The sequence below is a fragment of the Echinops telfairi genome, unplaced genomic scaffold (assembly GCF_000313985.2).
Source record: "Echinops telfairi isolate 266 unplaced genomic scaffold, ASM31398v2 ScPeMD7_443;HRSCAF=831, whole genome shotgun sequence".
In the NCBI taxonomy this organism is placed as follows: Eukaryota; Metazoa; Chordata; class Mammalia; order Afrosoricida; family Tenrecidae; genus Echinops; species Echinops telfairi.
The window spans coordinates 20,141,147-20,162,908 of record NW_022104341.1 but is presented as its reverse complement, the minus strand read 5'-3'; the positions used below and the strand labels follow the sequence as shown (position 1 = coordinate 20,162,908).

General features: G+C 34.7%; 1 protein-coding gene across 2 annotated transcripts in view; it reads right to left on the bottom strand.

Annotated features, from left to right (window-relative positions):
- DPYD (dihydropyrimidine dehydrogenase) overlaps positions 1 to 21,762 on the bottom strand; it is a 1,157,760-nt gene that overhangs the window by 971,332 nt on the left and 164,666 nt on the right. For both annotated transcript variants that reach the window (XM_045291907.1, XM_045291906.1), the window contains exon 3: positions 20,950 to 21,032. In XM_045291907.1, the coding sequence (XP_045147842.1) occupies positions 20,950 to 21,032 (83 nt within the window). The remainder of the gene's footprint in view (positions 1 to 20,949; positions 21,033 to 21,762) is intronic.

Below are 21,762 nucleotides of genomic sequence, written 5' to 3'. Positions count from 1 at the left end.
AAATTAACAAAGTCATTCAAGCTCACCATGTGGAGAATAGACTTGATAGAAACTGTTTGGAAGAATGACCTTCAACCTGGACTGCATTCTAGAATCACCTGGATTTCTTTAAAATAGAGATGGCAAATTTTTCCACCAGTTCACATAAACGCAAACTCCTAATTTAATTAGTCTGGATCACATCACAGGTAATGGGATTTTTTAAAACCTCCCTCTCAGTGATCCAATGTGCACACAAAATTCAGGGCTACTTATTACAATAAGACAGGCAATGATGGTGGCTTGAACCAGGAGGGTTGTTGTGGCAGAGGCTTACAGGCTTTGACTCTGCTGGATATACAAAGAAATCTGCCTTTATTCTCCAGGTCCCACAAGTTTTCTACTGGTGACAGAATGCAGCTTTAAATTTTTTCTATCTCCTTTCATTAATGAAAAGCAATCAAACCTATGAAAGCAGGAATCTAGTGTACCTCAGAAATCTGTCAGAGCAGGAAACTCATTTAATTCCTTCTCTGACAGGCCACTATCTTATACAGGTTCAGGGTTTCAGAGAGTTTATTGTATTTTGAAAGAGGAGCCCAGACTATCTGACAGATAGAATACCTTTGGAAGGAGGAAAAAGCAAGATAACCTAAGGTTTAGGACTAGATCAACGCCTATTAAACTGCATTGAATCACTGAACATGAGGCAGTCTAGGGTGGCTAAGGTCAGATGTATTATAGACTATCCCCATGGAGTTCAATTAGGGTGGTGAACAAAAATCAGAACAGGAGAAAAATGTATGGAACTGATGCCAGGTACCATATACCTAATTTCAATTGTGTTTGACATAAGAAGTGCTTTAAAAAGTTTGTGAAAACTTGAATTAAAGATCATGGGATTTTCCTTTTTTGAAGATATCTTGTTTATGAAAATTTTTAAATGTTGATAAAATGTAGGAAGGAAGTATAAAAAGCTGTACAGTGCATAAGCAAATGTGGTGAAGAAAGCTGATAGTGCCCAGCTATCAAAAGATATAGCATCTAGGGTCTTAAAGGCTTGAAGGTAAGCAATCAGCCATCCAGCTCAGAAGCAACAAAGCCCACATGGAAGAAGCACACCAGCCTGTGCAATCACGAGGTGTCGAAGGGATCAGGTATCAGACATCATCAGAACAAAAAAATCATATCATTGTGAATGAGGGTGGGGGGGGATGCAGAGTGGAGATCCAAAGCCCATTTGTAGGCCACTGGACATCCCCTTACAGAAAGGTCTCGGGGAGGAGACTAGCCAGTCAGGGTGCAATGTAGCAACGATGAAACACACAACTTTCCTCCTCTCCCACTATCATGATCGCAATTCTACCTTACAAATCTGCCTAGACCAGAGGATGTACACAGGTACAGATAGGAAATGGAAACACAGGGAATCCAGGGTGGATGATCCCTTCAGGAACAGTGGTGTGAGTGGCGATACTGGGAGGGTAGAGGGAGGACGTGTTGGAAAGAGGGAACTGATTACAAGGATCTACGTGTGACCTCCTTCCTGGGGGACAGACAACAGAAAAGGGGATGAAGAGAGAAGTCAGACAGGGCAAGATATGACAAAATAATAATTTATAAATTATCAAGGGTTCATGAAGGAGGTCGGAGCAGAGAGGGAGGGAAAAAATGAGGAGTTGATGCCAGGGGCTTAGGTGGAGAGCAAGTGTTTTGAGAATGATGAGGTCAACGCATGTACAAATGTGCTTTACACAATTGATGTATGTATGGATTGTGATAAGAGTTATATGAGCCCCTAATAAAATGATTTTTAAAACAAACCAACCAAGCAAACAAAAAGAAAGCAGTATCCATAGAATTTCAATGTTACTGTCCTTTTTCATGGTGACCCTGGGGGTGAAGTGCTGATGTGCTGGGCTGATAAGTCTGAGGTCAGCAATTTGAAACCACAGTAGCTCTGAGGACAGGGTGGGGGTGGGGGAAATGAGATGTTCTCCTCCCATAAAGAGTTGAAGTCTCTTAAACACACACCCTGCCCAAAGTGAAGGCCTGAGTCAGAATTCACTCAATGGCAATGAGTTGTTTGATTGGGTTTTTTTTGGGTGGGGTTGGTGCCTTAAATAACACACAACACACACAACAGAGTTGTCCTTTTAAATACAAATGCTATTTGTGATCACTGGCCAAAGTAGCAAATATTTTAATTTGACAACACAGCCCTCTTTTTCTCTCAAAACCTCTAAAATCTAAGGATAAAAAAAAAAATTTCTTTTCTCAGTTCATCTCTCTAGCTTAGAAAAATAAATAAGTACTCCAAAATTTTTTTTAAATATAGGTGCACACATATTTGGAGAACATCAGTGAAGACCAGAGAATTTAAATGGACAAATTTTAAAGTCAATACAACTGAGTCATTATTCTCTGATGTTATTTTATTGGTTTTCTTTACAATTGTTCAATTGCCCAGTAACTAAGACTATTCCCAGGTTTCACTTTAACTAATGCTCCATAGTCAGGATTTAATTCTTAATCTTTTCTGGTCATTTAAAAGTTAATAAGTACACAGCATTTATAAAATGTTGTGCACAGTCCAAACTTGGCACCATTGAGTCAATTATGGCTTTTCATGACACTGTACGAACCATGTAAAACTGAGCCTGAACATTTCGGAGAACATGTTCACAGGAACAGACAGCTTTATTTTCCCCCGCATGAGTGGCTAGTGAGTTTGAATAGCCAACCTCGAAGTTAGATACCCATTACTTAACCCATAGTGCCACCATGTACACACTTCCATGGAAGTACTTTCAGGAAGTTGTCTTTTTCATGGGTGAAAGCACAGCAAAGCCAAGATCGAAAGCCAGAGACTGAAGGTTGGTAATTCTTTCTTTTTTTTTTTTTTAATGTAATCAGTTTGACTGTTAATTCTTACATTCCAGTACACCTTCCTATGCTTGGGATTTAACAGACTCCATAATGGTACTACATTAAATAATCAATCAGAAAAATACTTGCATATTTTTTATAGTAAACATATATTAAAACTAATCACTTCCTATTAGGAATTCTGGTGACAGGATTGTGCATTGGGCTGCAATCCACAAGGTGGGCAGTTTGAAACCACTAACCTCTCTGCAGGAAAAAGACAGGATTTTCTACTCCCATAAAGAGTTACAGTCTCAGAAACTCAAAGAGGGCAGTATGACCCTATTCTATAGCACAGTTATGAGTAGGCATCAGCTCAATAGCAGTGAGTTAAACACTTCCTTTAGCAGTAGATATAAAAAGGGAATAAGATATTTTAAGGTGTTCTACTTAAATTGTGCCATACGGGATGTGTACATATATGTGTAACTGTATGTAAAATATATGTATATTGTGTACAGTATACATGTGTGTGCATTTATATACTTCGAATTGAGTTTTTTTCCAAAGTTAATTTTAAACTCTGATCACCTTACTAGGAAGACATTAGATGTTATCAAGTCCACTTAGTCCACCATGCTACATACAGTCTTATGAGAACATGAAATATAAAATTTGGCTTAGAGGGATTTATCCATGCTATAAACTAACTGTTTAAATATGCTAATCTTGATATATTCATGTATAAAATATACTTGTTTTAAATATGCAGATGAATATACAAGTATTAATAATCAGGCCCACACAACAAGGTAGAAACATGTATAGAAATGTTTAGCTAAGTAATGAAGTTTAAAAGATTGCAAATAATATGTATGAGTGTTGATCCAGTTAAAAGTGTATCCTAGAAAATTGTAGCATCTACAGAAAGTTATGGGACAAAAATATTTGTCTTACCCTTGAGAAACAGGCAAACATTTTGGTAGAAGAAATGAATGAATAAACAACTTCCTAAAATTTTCAGATGAGCAGAATAGCCTGAGTAAATGTGAAATGCAGAGAAAACTGTGTATAACTATCAAATAACAAGGACCCCATCTTAGTGGAACAGTGTAACCAAGCAGCAACTCTCTGACTGCAATTAATAGTAATGGCAGGCTCAGGACCCAATTATTTGTAAATTACACAATATATTTCGTTCATATGCAATTTTTTATCATTCTGCATCAAAACTAGCCATTTTTCCCAATGAAAAGAATTCGTATTCTTTCTTCACTATCAAACAGGTAAAAGACTGATTCCCCAAACAGCTTTTCATCTAAGCTGTTTAAATTTCGACCCAGTTCCTACCTCTGGATGAGAAGTGTCTCAGGCAATATTCCTTCACAGAATGTGAAATTATAAACAACATCTAAGGGATGAAGGATGAGATGAAATATGAAGGGAAAATATGACAATGACAAATATAATACCAGTAAGTAATTTAACCTTATTGTAAATCATTTTTCTTCCCCATCTAAAAGAAAAAAGAGAGAGAGCTAAAAGAGGATGACTGTAAACTCTGCTGGAAGATACAGGAAGAGACTGGCGAGATAATTGGTGCGTAAGCATAGCACAGATAGCTACGAAAAGTACTACCTCTGGGTCCAATGACAAACCCAATCCTCTTAAAAGCTGCTGTTATGGATGATCTCTAACTACCATGGCTACTATGACTTCTTTTAATTCCTTGTTAAAATGCCTAAACCAAACCCACTGTGGTCAGTGTGATTCCAACTCACAGATTAACAGAACTATGAACCCTACCCCACAGGGTTCCCAGGGTTGTGATTTTACGGAAGTAGCTTGCCACACTTTTCTCCTGTGAAGCACTGGGAGAGTTCCAAACGTGTACTTTTCAGTTAGCAGACAAGCAGTTAACCACTGCATCACCGGAGCTCATTTGTGACAAGCTAAACTCCCTAAAGATGAGAGATGAATATAGAGCCAAACATTGGAGTTTTTAGGCTCACTGGAAAAATTTTTTTAAATAAATCCAAAACTTATGATAGCAATGAAAGCATTATTGGGTCTCACAAATTAGTTTGAAGGTAATCTAAATCTGTGCATACATTTAATGGCCCACACATCAATTTTAATTTCTTTCAAATGCTACCTTTTCTCCAATACATTGGTACAGTGTATTGACATAGGATTTATAATTCATGCCCTAGACTATTTTAAAGTCATATTTAAATTAATATTATTTTGCAAGTGAAGTATTAAGAATTCAATTAATCCTGAATTACACTGATTTTGAGCCTTGTTCTTTGATCCAAATTACTTTACTTCTTCCATTCAGTTTTTATTTATCAAACCATCACTGATCCCTCTTTGAGAAAGTAACACTGAAGCTGAAAACTGAATGGTAACAAGCAATAAATCACGTAAAGAACTGGATGAAAAAAGAAAAGCATGTACAGAGATCCGAACTTGATGGGCTTGACGAACCTGAAGAGGGACATGTTGGCTGTACCTTTATGAAGAAGTCTGAAAAAGGTCCAAACCATGGGTGATGTGGAAACCAGGGGAAGACCACAAAGGATCATGCAAGAGAAGTTTAAGGATTTTTCCATTATTCTTATTGAAAGAGAGTGTTATTGAAAATAAATGCCTCAATTTGTTTATTCTGAGTGTTCTTAGATCAGGGCAAGGGTGCAGACTAGGTGTCAACAGTCCAGATGAAAGCCAAGAGCGGTGGATTACAAAGGGAGGGACAGATGGGAAGTTAATAATCAGTCATATTACCAGATATATTTCTGTATCAGATCTTTTTGTCTTTGCATTTTATAAAACTTTCTCATCGATTACTTATGCATATAAGTATGAGAAAAACTCATTTTATGGCTTAAACAACAAAGTGGATGTTATTGTGAAGTACTCAGATGGAAATACCAGTGGAGGAACTAGTGTGAAGAGGAATTGCTGTGAGGACAGCAGAGATCTCTTTTTTGAAATATTAAGTTTGAAATGCCTGTTCAATTTCTAAGTGGTTAGCGCAAATATGTATTAAGATCTACAATTCTTGAAATTATGGGAGGTCAGAATCAAATATGAAAATCTGTGAGTGTATATCAATGAGCAATTAGAAGGTTATTTAAGGAAAAAGTTAAAATAATAACCTAGGACATGAGAAGATTGTTAAAGAAAAGATTAAAGAAGGTAGACCAAGAACTTACAGAGTGGGAAATAATCTTTGACAACTACACAATGGACAAGGGACTAAACACTCCATAGAAGACTACAACACCTCAATAAGAAAAATACAACCCAATTAAGAAGCGGGTAAAGGACATTAACCTATTAACCGGCAGTTTAACAAAGAAGACATCCAAATGGCCAACAAGCAATAGAATAAATGGTCACTATCACTCACCCTCTGCAAGATGCAAATCAAAGCAATGATGAGATACCCCCTTATAACGACAGCTGAGTTAAAAACAAAACAAAACAAAACATAAACCTCTGGAGAGGATTCAAAGAGATGGAAACCATCAAATACTGCTGGAGAAATGCTTAAGTACATACAATCACTGTGGAAACCCATATGGTACAACTTCAAACAACTGGAATTAGAAACTCCATATATTCCAAGGGGCTGGGTATATATCCTACAGAAGTAAGAGTCATAACCCAAATACACATATCCCCACCCATGCTCATCACAGCACTGTTCAGAGCAGCAAGAAAATGGGAATAGCATAAACGCCCATCAGTAGAAGAAGGGCTGAAAAATGTGGGTACATACACACAATGGGATACTATGGTTCCAGGAAGGCCTTCGTGACATTGGTGGACCTGGGGAACATTGTGCTGCGTGAAGCTATCCAATAACAAAGAGCAGATATAGCATGAGACCAACTTTAAAGGAGGGGAACAAGACACAGACTTTCATAAAACAAGGACAAACTTTGGAGGTGTGTGTGGGGTGAGGGCCAAGAGAGGGAAGATGCAGCAATAGTGTAGACTGTGGATGGTTGTTAATGGGTGCAATGGAGGATGGCGGTCCACAAGTGGGCAAAGAGAAATCAAGAATCAAGGAGTGATGGAGAGGTAAACAATTGCAGGAGTTGTTTGGTGGTTTAAACTATTGGGTAGAAAAGTGATGATCTGAAATGTAAACCTCCACCTAATTTATTACAAAAAGCATTGATTAATGGGTTCCAGTTCATATATGCATAGGTGTATTTCAAACAAGACCTTTTTATTGGTTTTTCCTTTTTTTAAATCATTTTATTGAGAGCTCTTACAACTCTAATAGCAATCCATAGATGAACTGTGTCAATCACATTTGTGCATATGTTGCCATCATCATTTTCAAAACATTTTCTTTCTGCTCGAGCCCTTAGGGTGAGCTCTTCTTTTAACACCCCCTCTCCCACCCTCCTACCCTTGTGAATCCTTGATCAATTATAAACAATTGTCATTTTCATATTTTACAACATTTGTGTCTTTCTTCACCCACACTCTGTTGTTCGTCCCCCTGGGGTGGGGTGAGGGTGGTTATATGTTGATCAATGAGATCAGTTCCCTTTCTCCCCTTTTTCTCCATATCTTCCTCCTACCCTCCTGGTATCACTCCTCTCATTACTGTTCCTGAAGGGTTTAGCCATCCTGAATTCTGTGTGTCAAGAGCTCCTATCTGCACCAATGTACATCCTCTGTGATAGTCGGATTTGTAAGGTAGAACTGGGTCATGATAGCAGAGAGGGGAGGGGAGGAAGCATTAAAGAACTAAAGGAATGTTGTCAGTGCTATTATGCACCCTGGTTGACTTGTCTCTTCCTTGTGACCCTTCTGTGAGGGGATGTCCTATTGTATACAAATGGGCATTTGAACTCCACTTCTACCCTCTTTGTTCACATCAATATGATTGTTTGTCAAACAAGACCTTTTTAAACATGCATCTGAAACCAGCGCATAGCTACAGACAATTTGTCTCAGTAATACACTTGTCTTGGTCTCAGAATATCTTCCTACCATGACTTGAATTCGACCTTTCAAGTCTGGCTAGACCAGAGGATGTACACTGGTACAGATAGGAATTGAAAATACAGGGAATCCAGGGCGGATGAGCTCTGCAGGATCAGTGGTGTGAGTGGCGAAACAGGGAGGGTAGACGGAGAGTGGGTAGGAAAGAGGGAACCGATTACAAGGAACTATATGTGACCTCCTCCCTGGGGGAAAGACAGCCGAAAAGTGGGTGAAGGGAGAAGTCGGACAGGGCAAGATATGACAAAATACCAATTTATAAACTATCAAGGGCTCATGAGGGAGGGGGGAGCGGGGAGGGAGGGGAAAAATGAGGACCTAATGTTGGGGGTTTAAGTGGAGAGAAAATGTTTTGAGAATGATGTACAAATGCTCTTTACACAATTGATGTGTGTATGGATTGCGATAACACTTGTATGAGTCCCTAATAAAATGTTTTTTAAAAAAAAGAATATCTTCAAAAAGAAAGTTCCTGTCAAATTAACGACTTCCAGGAGGGTAGGCTGGACCCCTTATAGTCATGGATGAGAGGCTTGGGGGATTCCAAGGTAGTAATAGCTTAATAGATTGCATCAATGGATACAAGCGCATGGGATAATTACAAGGGCTTATTTTGAAGATATCCCATGAAAGCTGCACTAAGGATTTTTGCCACCAATCAGGACAACACAATTACTCCTTCTTTAACATAAGAACTGTATTATGAGGATGTCATCGGAAACCATTGCCCCAGCTATCCTACAGCCTTTATCTGGCCCCTTTCGACATTTTTTACCTCTAAATTCAAAGAACATTTAAAGGTACATCATTTGAGACCCTCGAGGTGTACATAGAAGAGGGCAGAATTAGGAAGGGCTAAGAAGATGGAAAGATAGAGGACCTGTGGAGAAAAAATAGCCTCACATTTTGCCCATTTTATCTCATGAAGGTTTTTATGATTTCATATTCATAATTTTCTTTATTTACCCTTATATGTGTGTATATTTCAAGAAAAGGGGGTGGGAAATTAAGACAAATGCTGCAGAAGGTTAGATAACATAAGAGCAATGGCTTTCCAACATCGGGCAGCTTCCAAGCATAGCAGAAGAAGCCCATGTAAGGGGTGTTGAAGTGAGATCGTGGCTGTTATTAACTGCCATCTATTGAGTTCTAAAAGCAAAGGGATCATGTATACAACAGGACAAAACAACACTTGGTCCCAAACCTTCGGCATGATCAACCATGGATCAAGCTGAAATAATCCATAAGTTTTCATTTAGTTATGTATGGATACAGGTAGCTTTTACATTAAATTTTGTTGCAAGAGTGAGGAATGAAATGAGGGAGTGCATAGGGAAAAAATCTTGAAAAAATGATATATTTGTTGGGGTTTTGTTTTTCAAATTTTCACTTAGGGTGCATTATATGCAAGCATGAATGTTTGCTCACAGCACTTGATCACAGAAAGGGAAAACTAAATGTTGCAGGATAATGGGGATAATTGCATTGGCTATGAATGAAAAGGCTAGAGGAAATAGGATCTAGAAAACAAGAGTCAAGACATTAGCCTCTAATAGAAGCAAATGTTCTCTAGTCATCCAAAGGAAAACACCGAAAACAAAAATAAATCACCCCTAATTTATCACATTTCTGGGAATATCTGAAGAACTATCATCTAATAATATCTTGCACAAGAAGTACCTTTTTAAAAAGGAGATCGTAGTATCCTATACTGCTCTTCATCTTTCTGTAGTAGAATTAAAGTATTTGTTATTAATTCACTGAGTTGAGAACTCACTATTAATTAAAAATTGTCTGTGTAAAACCATTTTTAGATAGTGTCACATGCATAAAACTAATAAAAGGGTTTAAATAATAGAACAGAGAACACATAGAAATGTATAAATATATATATACTTTCATTGAAGCCATGATTCTTCATATATTTTTGAGTAATTAATAACCTAAAATACTAAAATTGGTCCACTTTATAGGCATCAAATGGTCATATACAACTAGAGAGCATCATTGCACTGATTCATGATGAACATGACTCTTCCAGGCTGCTCCCCATTTTAACTGTAAACCACAAACATCAGAAGTGAATGTTAATTGGTTCAGTCATTAATATCTATGCCTCTTGGTAGTTGCGTGATGATGATTTGATGAGCTGATGCATCTCTTTAATTCTCATTATGTTTATTTACTAGAATGGGTACTCCAGGAAGCATCCTGCTCAGCGTTGGACTTGCCTGCTTCTACAACTGTGTGATCCATTGCCCTGCAATGAACTTTCTACCACTGGTGTTGGTTCTCTAGAAAAGCCAGCCTAGGGCACATACTATATTTACTGAATAATCCTTTGTAGATGCAGTTCATGTCTGCTGTTAACCAAGTATTGGTAAACTATAGCCCACAGGCCAAATCCAGTCTGCTACCTGTTTGTGTAAACAAATTTTTATTCTCATTCATTAAGAACACGTCTACAAATGCATTCTCAATAAACTAGCAAAATGCTGTAGCTGCTACAGAGAGATTACCATAACCCCCTCCCCACCAAAAAAAAAAAAGAGAGAGAAAGTGAACTATTTGGTTTCTTACATGAAATGTTTCCTAACTCCTATTTTATACCTTTAAATGACCAAACTTTGACAATTAAAGAAACCAATTCAGATCAGATGTAGTAAATCTAATGGACTGGCTTTCTTCACTGCTTTTCAGACTGGAATACAACTCTGCTTGCAACAACCTCAAAATAAAACAAGCACAAATAACCCTAATGGATGGAATTTATTACTCATCATAACAACCTGTAGAAATACTGGATAGCTAAACTATTAATTTTAAGCTCAGTATAATATGCAGATATTTAAGCTTTGTCATTATTAAGCATCACTGTTTATCTTCTATATTAGCAGGGAAAAATTAGCAAGTATATTGTAGTATAAACCTAAATAAATGAAAAATAGCAATAACAAAAATGTCAATGTACTTATAAAAATATATTATATATAAAACTATCCCGTTATGCTTCTTAAGCTGTTGTAGAAAATGCCAAATATAATTACAAAATATGTATTCAATACATGTAAACCACTAATTTTCTACTTGTAAATGTCTGACTCAAAAATCAATTTACTTTATGGTTTACTTAAGCTTTGCAACTACATTAAAATATGATAGTATATACACAACAGCTTGTTAACAAGATTATCATAATATTAAAATCATAATGTGGCACTTCAATTATAGATACTTAAAATTAAAGCTAATCCTCACAGTAACAATTTTTATCTCCTAAATAATTTTAGCTATTAGCTGTTCATTCAAAGTCTGTATCTAAAATGATAAGCATCCTAAAGTAACGACTTAGCGCTGCACTTTTCTTTGGTAGCAAAACAAAAGCTGGATGATTTTCTTTCTGTTCTTTACCATACGATCTTTTGCTGCTATGGAGAAAATATAGTGTTGTCATTTCTGACCTTGGCTTGATGCTTGTTATACATGTTATTGTTATGGTTTTAAATAGACACAGCCCATATAATAATGGTAAACACGTTCTTTTGGGATTTAATCATCCCAAATATATCATGAAAGTGGCATGCGCAACATCAACTTGAGGAATTTTTTGGTAAATATCATTTTTACATAAAAATTACCTAGTACAGAGAAAGTACCAGCCTAAATAAATGAACACTTATGTTAATGATTATGGTAATGTATTTATAGATAAATTATTATTTAACCTATTCCTGATTTCATTTGTGCTATTTCACAAATTTTATAATAGTTAATTATGTAATCAATACTTTCATGTTCAAGTTCTAATTAAAGCTTAAAGTAGAGGAAGAGATTCTAAAGTAAGATAGTTCTAAATTTATATATATATCAATTGCCAGAAAATCTATAAATAATCTCAAAGTACTTTTGCTAAGCATTTATTTAGTTTTTTCAAATGTTAGCAAGAATCAATATAGGATCTGTCTTCCATTCCCCACGAATGGTAATAGAGTTAAATTTATCTTTGGGCCATTTGAAACGGAGTGTCAATTCTTGCTTTCACTCATACCTAGACTGAGTGAATGAAATTACATCCCTAATTTTATTGGGAGGAGATCTGGTGGCACAATGGATTATCCATTGGGTCTCTAACTGCAAGATCAGCAGCTTGAAATCACCAGCTGATTTCTACTCCAATCAATACTTACACTCTCAGAAACCCTCCCACGGGGCAGATCTACTCTGTTCTGTAGTGTGGTTCTGAGTCAGAATTGAGTAGACAGCATTGAGTTTGGTTTGGGAATTCTAACTTTATTTGGCAAAGACATGACAATAAGCATGTGTGTGTTTGTAATGTGTACACAAATGTACACTTTTATTAATAGTATTTAAATTATATGATATTAATAACAAAATTAAATAGGTAATACAACTAATTGCTTATAGTGTCATGGCATAGTGGCTAAGCATTGGGCTGCTAACTGCAAGGTCAGCAATTCTAAACCACCAGCCACTCCCCAGAAGAAAGACAGAGCTTGCTACTCAAATCAGAAACTCAGAGACAGCTCTCCCTTGGACTACAGGGTCTCATTCCATCTGAGTTATCATTGACTCAATGGCAGCGAGTTTGGTTCTCTTTGGTTTTATTGTCATGTAATTATTTTTGTCATATTCAATCCTCATGTTCTGAGCTGAATTTCAATTATATTATTAGAGCAGCTGTACCATTAATATCTAGGAAAAATGATGATGTGATTTATCTTTAGATTTCAAAAGATCATCAAAATGTATTCAGCTTGGTTGTCCTACTCATGTGTTGGCTGACATTATTAGTCAAATCAAGGAAACAACTGTAATCATGGTGGAAATGTACCTAACCCACTGTAACAGAAATGATAAAGACAAGATGTTCTCCCCTGCCTGGAAGACAAGTGAATACTCCTACACTCTGCTGATCTGGGGGATGGGGAGCTCTGAGAAGATTCCCGCTGATCCATTTAGTGAAATAAAACTTGGGGAAATGTAATTAAGATAGGATCAAGAAATTTGATTAAAATAGAGAAGAGCTAACACATGGCTTCTGAATCCAGTCTCCCAGGTCAGACTCTTCATGCACTCAAAATACACAGAGGGAGACAGGCAGGGCGTTGCTGATGGTAAAACTAACTTGTTCATTTTTGAAAACAAAAAAATATGTTAAAATGTTTGTTTATTTGTAATCACTGATATTGTATCATATCGTTGGGATTTTTTAATGTACTTAATTCTATAATAATAAAAAACTTGATTTCACTGAAAGCATTTTATCAATACCTTCTACATCAAATATTGTTTTATATTCTCATTTAATGTCACTTCCACTGTTGTCAGAGCATATTGCTATCTATGCCTTTCATAAACTACTTAGTCAATATACTACATTTTTATTATTATAAAATGAAAATTTTATACATGAATCTTTGTAGTCCTAATGAATATATCTAAAAAGTCATTAGAGCTAAAATCAGGATTAAGCTCAAAGTTTTCCTTGACTGGGAGGAAGGGATTTAATATGCACAGGACGTATACATACATGAATATATATGCAACCATCATTAATATAATGCATACATATATACACGTAACATACATGCATTTGTCTCCAAGCACAGAGTCAAAGAGCAAAATATTCTTGTCCTTAAACCTCTCAGTAATTTTGATCAAAATATTCATTGAAACAGCCTTCCACTCCAATTCATTTAGAACTATCAGGGAATGTAATATCAACATAGTTGAACCATTCTGATGAAACCCAAACAAAACCTACTGTCATTGAGTTGATTTGTACTAGGAGCTTACTGGTGATATAAACTAAGACACTAAAGCAAAAAAAACAAAGCAATACCCAGTCACCTTAGAGAACACTTAGATCAGAAGCAAACAACCCGGTACGTTTTAATGGGTAATAACAGGGGGATGAAATTAAAAAATACTTTGGGCTTACAAATTTTAAAAAATGAAGAGAACCCCCTTTTTTAATGTCTCTGAAATTCCCTGGACCCTATTCCTCAATGAAAATTTTAACTTGATATTTATATTCCTTCCAAGTCAACAAATGAACAAATCTAAAGTAAAAGAATAAGTACATTAGCACAGTCTTAACCTTTTGACTTAAATAATATTTAGAATGACATATCTAAAAACTATTGTCCACATTTACATTGTAAGAGTTTAATTTTTAATGCTGTATAAATGACAGGGTTTATGGTGCATCGACAATTACCATGACACGCAACACAAAAAAAGCCAGCAAACATAAACTTTACAACTCAACATCACCATCTAGTGACATGATTCCTAACACGTGACAAAGCCAAGTAAAGGAAGAAGAGATTTTCAGAGACATTCTGTGATCTTACTTCATGTCTATAACAATAATCTAAATGCACCAGTACTCACTTCACAGGCTTGGCTCTTCAAATAGCACACTGCCATTGGCCATGTTTGCTTTCCAAAAGCACAATTTACATTCTTACCATAGAGGTACACCCCTAAATCTAACTAATCTATATTTCTATATATTCAGTCACTTTCAAAGACATCTTTATAATATTTCCCTTATTTTCAGGTTAAATATATCCTATAGGGGTATGTTCTTTTTAAAACTCCTTTAATTAAATTATTCAAGTCAAATACCTTTTGATTCCTTAAACCTTCTATGCCTGTTACTGCATCAGATACGGAAAAGGTGAAAAAGAGATACAAGCAAGCCCATTTTTCTTTTGATCTTTATAATTTTCTCCTGGAGTTAAAATAGGTGCAAACATGATGATGCAGAAATTAAATCAATTTGTATGACTGGAGACTAGAATTGGAAGAAATTATGAAGAAAAGTTGAGAATGCTACTTGCAAATTCCGTTATTCTGTAACCCAGAGATTTGATGCTTAAAATGAAATAATTTATTACTTTCACTAACTTTTCCTTAGGTTATCAATTACAAAAGTGCTACACAAAATTTTCTTATAACTGTAGCATTGCAATGAAGTTATATAAGTTGTTATTTAGGTACCCTCAGTTTGGTTCTGACCCATAGCAACTACGTAGTATAGAAGTCTTTAGTTGATTCTATTAATTGTGTAAGATATGTGTAAGTCCTTTGATATAATTACTATAACCATTATATAGCATTATATAACAAAATAATGAATACAATGGAGTATTTTCTATCTTGATTGTATTAATGTTTCATAAATCACAAAGCATTTGTCTCATACACTCTCTTCATCGCTCATATGACACTATGAGGTTTCAAATCACATTTTACACACATAAACTAAAAAATATAATTCAGCTAAAATTACATTTGGAATCCCAAATCTGATTCTTACCGCTTATTCTAGTATATTTCTTATTTGCATTTTCCCCATTTCGTACTTTACTGTATTTTAATCATTAATAATATATTCCATAATAGACCATTTAGAAGAATAGAAAATTATAAGCTTGAAAAAGCACATGTAATCCATAACCCAGATTTGACACCTATTTTCCTATATTTAATCCCCTTTTTTCTATACATTCTTTATAACTAGGTGAGATCATGTTTTACAGAAAATTTTGTGTCCTGATGTTTTCACTAAACAGTATTGAAAAATGGCTATTTCAATAAAAACACCACTTAGATATCACTTTAATATCCATAGAGAATTAAATATGTCAAATTTATCACATATCATATACATATATACACGCATTAAAAATTTCTTGGAAAAATTCCAGTATCTTTAATTCTATTTGTCCATGAAATTCTTCAATGTCCCATATATATGTGTGTAAATAAACTGCACATTTATTTCCTAATTTTTCTTCCCTTCACAGTCAAAATTTAAAAGTTCGAGATTCATTTTGCTTACTGTTACATTCCAAAGTATGCAAAACATGTTCAGAGTGTCCATAATTTTTATTAGTTCTCCATGATGGAAACTTCAATTATCCTTCCAGTTCATTATTAGTTTTAACCATTATTCAGCAAATAAATGTTGCCGTTTAGCTTTTGTGATAATTATCCACTACAAAAATATTTTTCAAGTAATACAAGCTTAGTGATGACAACTGAAGGATATTTCTTTCCTCAACCAAACTTCAAAGAGATAGTCATTCATACTACACAATCTATTGGACTTTGGTTGTTTGCTTTATTCCATATAGCTCTTTAATATGCCTAAAATTTTCTATAGCATATTTGAGGTGAGAATATACAGAATTATTTGTTTATTTTTCGCTTCCCTGAGCCATACAACTATCTCTTTGTACCATTTGCAGAGGTACTCAGTATATTCTTGCTAATTTGGGGAATCTTATCATCTAACAACTTCGTAGGCTCTGGAGGGACTCAGTATATTCCTGCTAATTTGGGGAACCTTATCATCTAACAACTTCATAGACTCTGGAGGGGTTCAGTATATTCTTGCTAATTTGGGGTTCCTTATCATCTAACAACTTCGTAGGCTCTGCTTTAGTGGCACTGATGCCATTTTAAATCTATAACCAATTGAAATATAATCAATTAATAGGGTTCTTCTAGTAATGACCCCTTATACGATATATTAGAAATTCAAGCCTCTATACCTGTGGTTATAATACCATTTGGGAAGGAGTTCTCTGTTAAGCTAATAGACAGAATTAAGGTGAGATGTATTCTGAATTTCAACCTTAATAGAAGGTGTGAACCTAGTCACCACTCTTTGTTTCCTCAGGAGCAGGGTCTACTGGTAGACAAAAACCATACCTCCGTCAAAGCCATTCCTCCCATATAAGAGCTATCTCAGAAGCTGAGAGAGAATCCAAACCACCAATGGAGCATGCTAGAGACATCTGATGAGTTAGAGGTCCATACCAGAGGGAGGCGGCTGAAGTTCAGGGACCATGGAAGAGCACAAGAGCAGGGTGTCACAAGGAAGCCTGAGACAGACAGACAGAGGAGCAATGCAAGACTATGAGACTGTGAGGCAGGGAAAGCAGCAGGCAGTGTACCTGGCCTACAGAGATAGGGGCTAAGAGATCTTTTGTTTGAGAGGCTGAGGATAGGAGGAAGGCTGGGCTACTGGCTAAAGAGAGGTATTTTGTGCAACAACAACTGTATCCTGAATGTTTTCTGACCTGACCTGTTACCTTCCCTCATTACTCTCCCTTAATCATGAATATTGCCTGGGGGTTCTGTAAGGCCATTGCAATGAATTATTGAACCCAGCACAGACATACAGCATCATAGAAGAAGCAGTTGATGTTGGAAGAGGTGAAGAAGGATGGGGGGTGGGGGGGCATGTCTGATCCCTGCCTGATGGCAATAAGGAATCCAGAAGTGGTCAGGACTCTCCATTGATGGGTTCATCATCAATGACAGACACCTGAGTTTCTATTCAGTGACATAAAACTCATAGATGATCATCTCTCAAGAGTAGTGCTATCCCAAGCTCTGTCCAAAATGTAACCACAGACCACATGCAACTATTTAAATTTAAATTAAATTAAGTAAAATTCAGTTTTTCAATTATACTATACAAATTTCAAGTGTTCAATAGCCACATGTGGCTAGTAGCTATCATGCTGATAGCTACTATTTATAAAAACATAAAATATATAACCACAAAAAAATTCTACTAGACAATGCTGCTTTAGACATCGCAATGTACCAGAGAACAGTGGTAGAATTGTCTCTCTTCTTTTATTTACAGGCCTACAATATTAAAATTCCACCCACATTCCTAGTGAAAGCCAAAGGATGCAGAGTTAAAGCAGTAACAGGAGAGAATGTTCTTATAACCAACCTGTGTCATGCCAATGGACCAGGAGAAATGTTATCATGAAGTGTCTAAACCCAGCAAAAAGACTGAAGTGCTGAGAATGTGCGTCTTCTTATCAAGCACCTGATTTTTGTATCTTTCTCTTCCACTAGACAATTAGCTCCTTGGGGGTAAGCTATGTCTTATTCATATCTATAAGTCCATTATCTACCATATTATAGAAATACGGTGTTTTTATATAAATTGGCAATTGCATCAATTCCTATATTGCACTGTCTTCTTTTACTCAAATTCTACACACGGTATATAATGAAAGATGCTATTGATTGAAATAGGCTATGTGCATTGCAAGGGGAAAGATACACTCAAAAGATCGTGGGAAAGAATTGCTGTTCATCATGTGAAAGCATTTGCTGTTTCTGGAACGCATCCTGCCCCTTGGGGCCTTCATGCCTTCCCTCTATAGTAGTCCCTGTCCTTGCAAAACAGTCCATCCTTCTTCAAAGCCTAGATCAAGTTTCTTATCATCTCTATAGTTCCTTTGATCTACTCGCCCTCAACATAAGGCAAAAATTGATAATAGATGAGAGAGCAATTAATTTTTCTCTCTTCATGCATACTCCTCTTATCTTATTAGTCACATTGCATTGTAAGATATTTTGTTTCCCTAACATTATCTGTAAAAGAATGAGTTCTATTAATAAAATAAGTTGTTTTCTACAGCATATTTTTGAATGCTATTAGTTATTAAATTAGTTCATTGTTTGAAATTAATTCAAACATGCCAATTATATATAATATATATAGAATATAATAAATATATAATTGGTACATTTTTGGTGAATTCAAATGTACCAATAACATATAATGTGGATAAATACATAACTTTTATAACATAAATTATGTAAATATAAAATGTATAATTTGTTATATGTATCACATGTTATACATATGATATATAATGTGTATAATTGGTATATAATTAAATGTATGGATCAAATATAACATAACATAAATATATGTGAAATTATATCACTATGATAAATGTATATAATCTTACGTTTAAATTATAATATATTATATAGACTATGTATATTATATATAATTGTTATATTTAAATTCAGCAAAAACTATCAACTAATTAATAACTATATAATTGATAAATTTTAGGTCACCTAAAAAAAATGAATTAATTTAGTATATGTAATCATTCAACAATCTAGTATGCTACCTTTGTGAACAAAGTACATATCCTAGCCAAATAACTAACAGTTGAGTTATAATATTTATACTACTGGCTTATCTCATACCATGAGAAGTTGAAAGTTTACTCTGTAAATTATGTTTACTCTGTGAAATGAATAAAGTAATATTTGCATTATTCCTTCATCGTCTCTATTGTTTTAAAGGCAGGAGATTCTGGTATGTTCTAAAACATTAAGCAGTAAAAAATTGGCCAAATTTAATAATGTCTTCATACATAATTCTCCCTTAATTAAATTTTTTTCTTGGTGCCAAATCTCCCATTCGGATTGTGTGTCCTTTTCCTGTTCATTATATTGTCCTCACCCACATTCATCTTCAATCACGTCACCCCTTTGCAATTCTTTCTACATGTTTGGCCTTCAGTTCTTTTATTCAAAGCTGAAGAGTTGGCATTCTCTTTGTCTTCATGTGTGCCTGGGTGTTTACTTGAAAATGAATAGATATAAAACGACTGAGAATAACTGCAGCTTATTAAAGAAATATCAGTATGCAGTTTTAATATATTCAAAATTATTATAATCAGCATATACAAAAACATGGGGGTGTTTAATTTATAACTGTGGTAATTTTAGATACAGATTAAAGCCTGTATTGAAAAACAGATGTTCATTCATAATTTCTGCATTGGCCTTTTCCACAATACATTTTACACTTTATTTTTAATTTACTACTGCTTCCAGTAGCTTCAACTTTCAGAGAATGTCAGATTACTTTTACAGAGACACAAATTCTCTATTGTGTACTCAGTTTTATTTTTCCCTCTTTTTTATTAGTAAAGACATTAACAATAAAATAGGCTCTCTTGCTCCAGCTGGTAATTCTTCAGTACTAGTAATATATTAGTCCTCTTTTTGTGACATCATAATCATCTGTACAGAAGTACCATGTATCTTTGTGTAGAAGCTACTGTTTCCATTAAATTTAATTACCTCCCCCTGTGGTTTTAAATAGAAGTGGCTTCAAAATGAGGGCAGCTTCTATTAAATTTAATTACTTTCTCCCGCTGCTTGCATGGTAAAAGGGAGCTTGCTAAATGAGAGCAGCCTCTAAACTAAGGTATATGGTAACTGTGCTAGCAACAACAAAATCAGGTCTAAACTACACTTATAGGAAGGCTCTTTGCTGTATTGTTTCTTCTCATCTTCTTTTTCAAGCCCTGATTTAAGATCTTTTAAAAAGTGCATTAACTGGAAGAAAAGATATTTTAAAAATCAATTTTATTCTCAAAGACTATATAAAGGTAATTATATGATTTCTTTAGAAGTACAGGAAATTATCTCAAAGATACTGAATATTATCGAGGTCATAACTTTTATAATTTATATCATTAATTGTTATTTCCTAGTTCTAAATATGGTCAATTATATTCCTGAAACATTTCAAAGGTTTAACAAAAATCCTTCTTTGATTCTGATCAAATAAAATGAAAGATTGCTTCGCCAAAAAAACATCAAATATGGGGATACTTAAGAGAAATATTCAGAAAGAGTTATGTTCAAAAAGTGAGGAAAGAAAAAAAGTACCAGGCTCATTAAAAACTGCATTTCCAAACAGTTAATCTGCATGCTTTGTAATATTCAAAAAATGTAAATCAGATTTAAAATATCCTGTAATATAGTACTATAAAATCTAACAGAAGATGAAATGTTAAGTACCTTTCCTTTAATTAAATATTAATTCGGAGGAAATACTACTCACTTAAACCACCATAGTATAATGTTCATTTTTTCACGTACAGACAGAATTTAGATGAGCAATATTTTCATTCAATCACACAGTTTAGTATAAATATAAAACAAGACACCCCTTAAGCATTTTAAGTAACAAATTAAACATTTACATTTTTTACTGTGCACTGAGGCTTAACATTTATGCAGCTTCAAAACCAAAGTACAGCCTCAAGGGAAGTCTCTCCACTGACAAATTAATACCTTAGAGAACAGAGCTGAATGGTGGCAATGAACTCATTTGTTCCCCCAATAATGAAGAATGACTTTTTCTTTACCACATCTGTGACTGTTGCTATGGTGACCCAGACTTACCTCATTGCTTCTCGGAGAGCTCCTCTCTCACTAAGAGTCGTGTGCTTGATGTCATCAAAATTATTCTCTAGCTTCTCACAATTCTGCAACATATTTAAAAACTGCATCAGTCCTCCAATATTCTGTGATTAAAATTTTCTAAATGGTTCTGTAAAAATCTAACTGATTATGAAGATTATGAACTCACGAAAAGTATGCACAGCACTTTAATTGGGTAGAATTCATTAAAATTGACAGTGTGAACTCAGCAGTAACAAAATAAAAATGTCATATAATATAGCTGTCATAGAAATCGTTTATCAATTTTTGAAATTGGGTAAAATTGAAGAAATAAACATTACATACAAGTCATACAACTTCTAGAGTTTAATGGAATAAAAAATATGGTACTCAAGTAATCTCAAGTTTACTTAAGTTCAATTAAAGAAGTTAATAGAGTATTTAAGCTTTGATCTATACTTTTATGAAAAATACCTAGTTTTAAATAAATCAGCATTTACTAAGAACCAAAAATAAAGTCCAACTGGATTATAATAATAAAAGTGACAGAATCATACTTTCATAACCAGATGTTTAAAAATATATAATAGTATGCATGGTGTTCCCAATTGTAAATATATTTATTGGAAAATATCCAATTCTGTAAATTAAATGATATTAGATTAGGTTCTGAAAAAAATTAAACTTGTGTAAACATTTTGAACTCTATTAATGCTTCCATTTTTCTGATAAACATAATAACATTATTATATTGAATTTTCTAAGACTTTTAAAAAGTTACCAAAAAGTAAATATATTCTTACATATAAAATA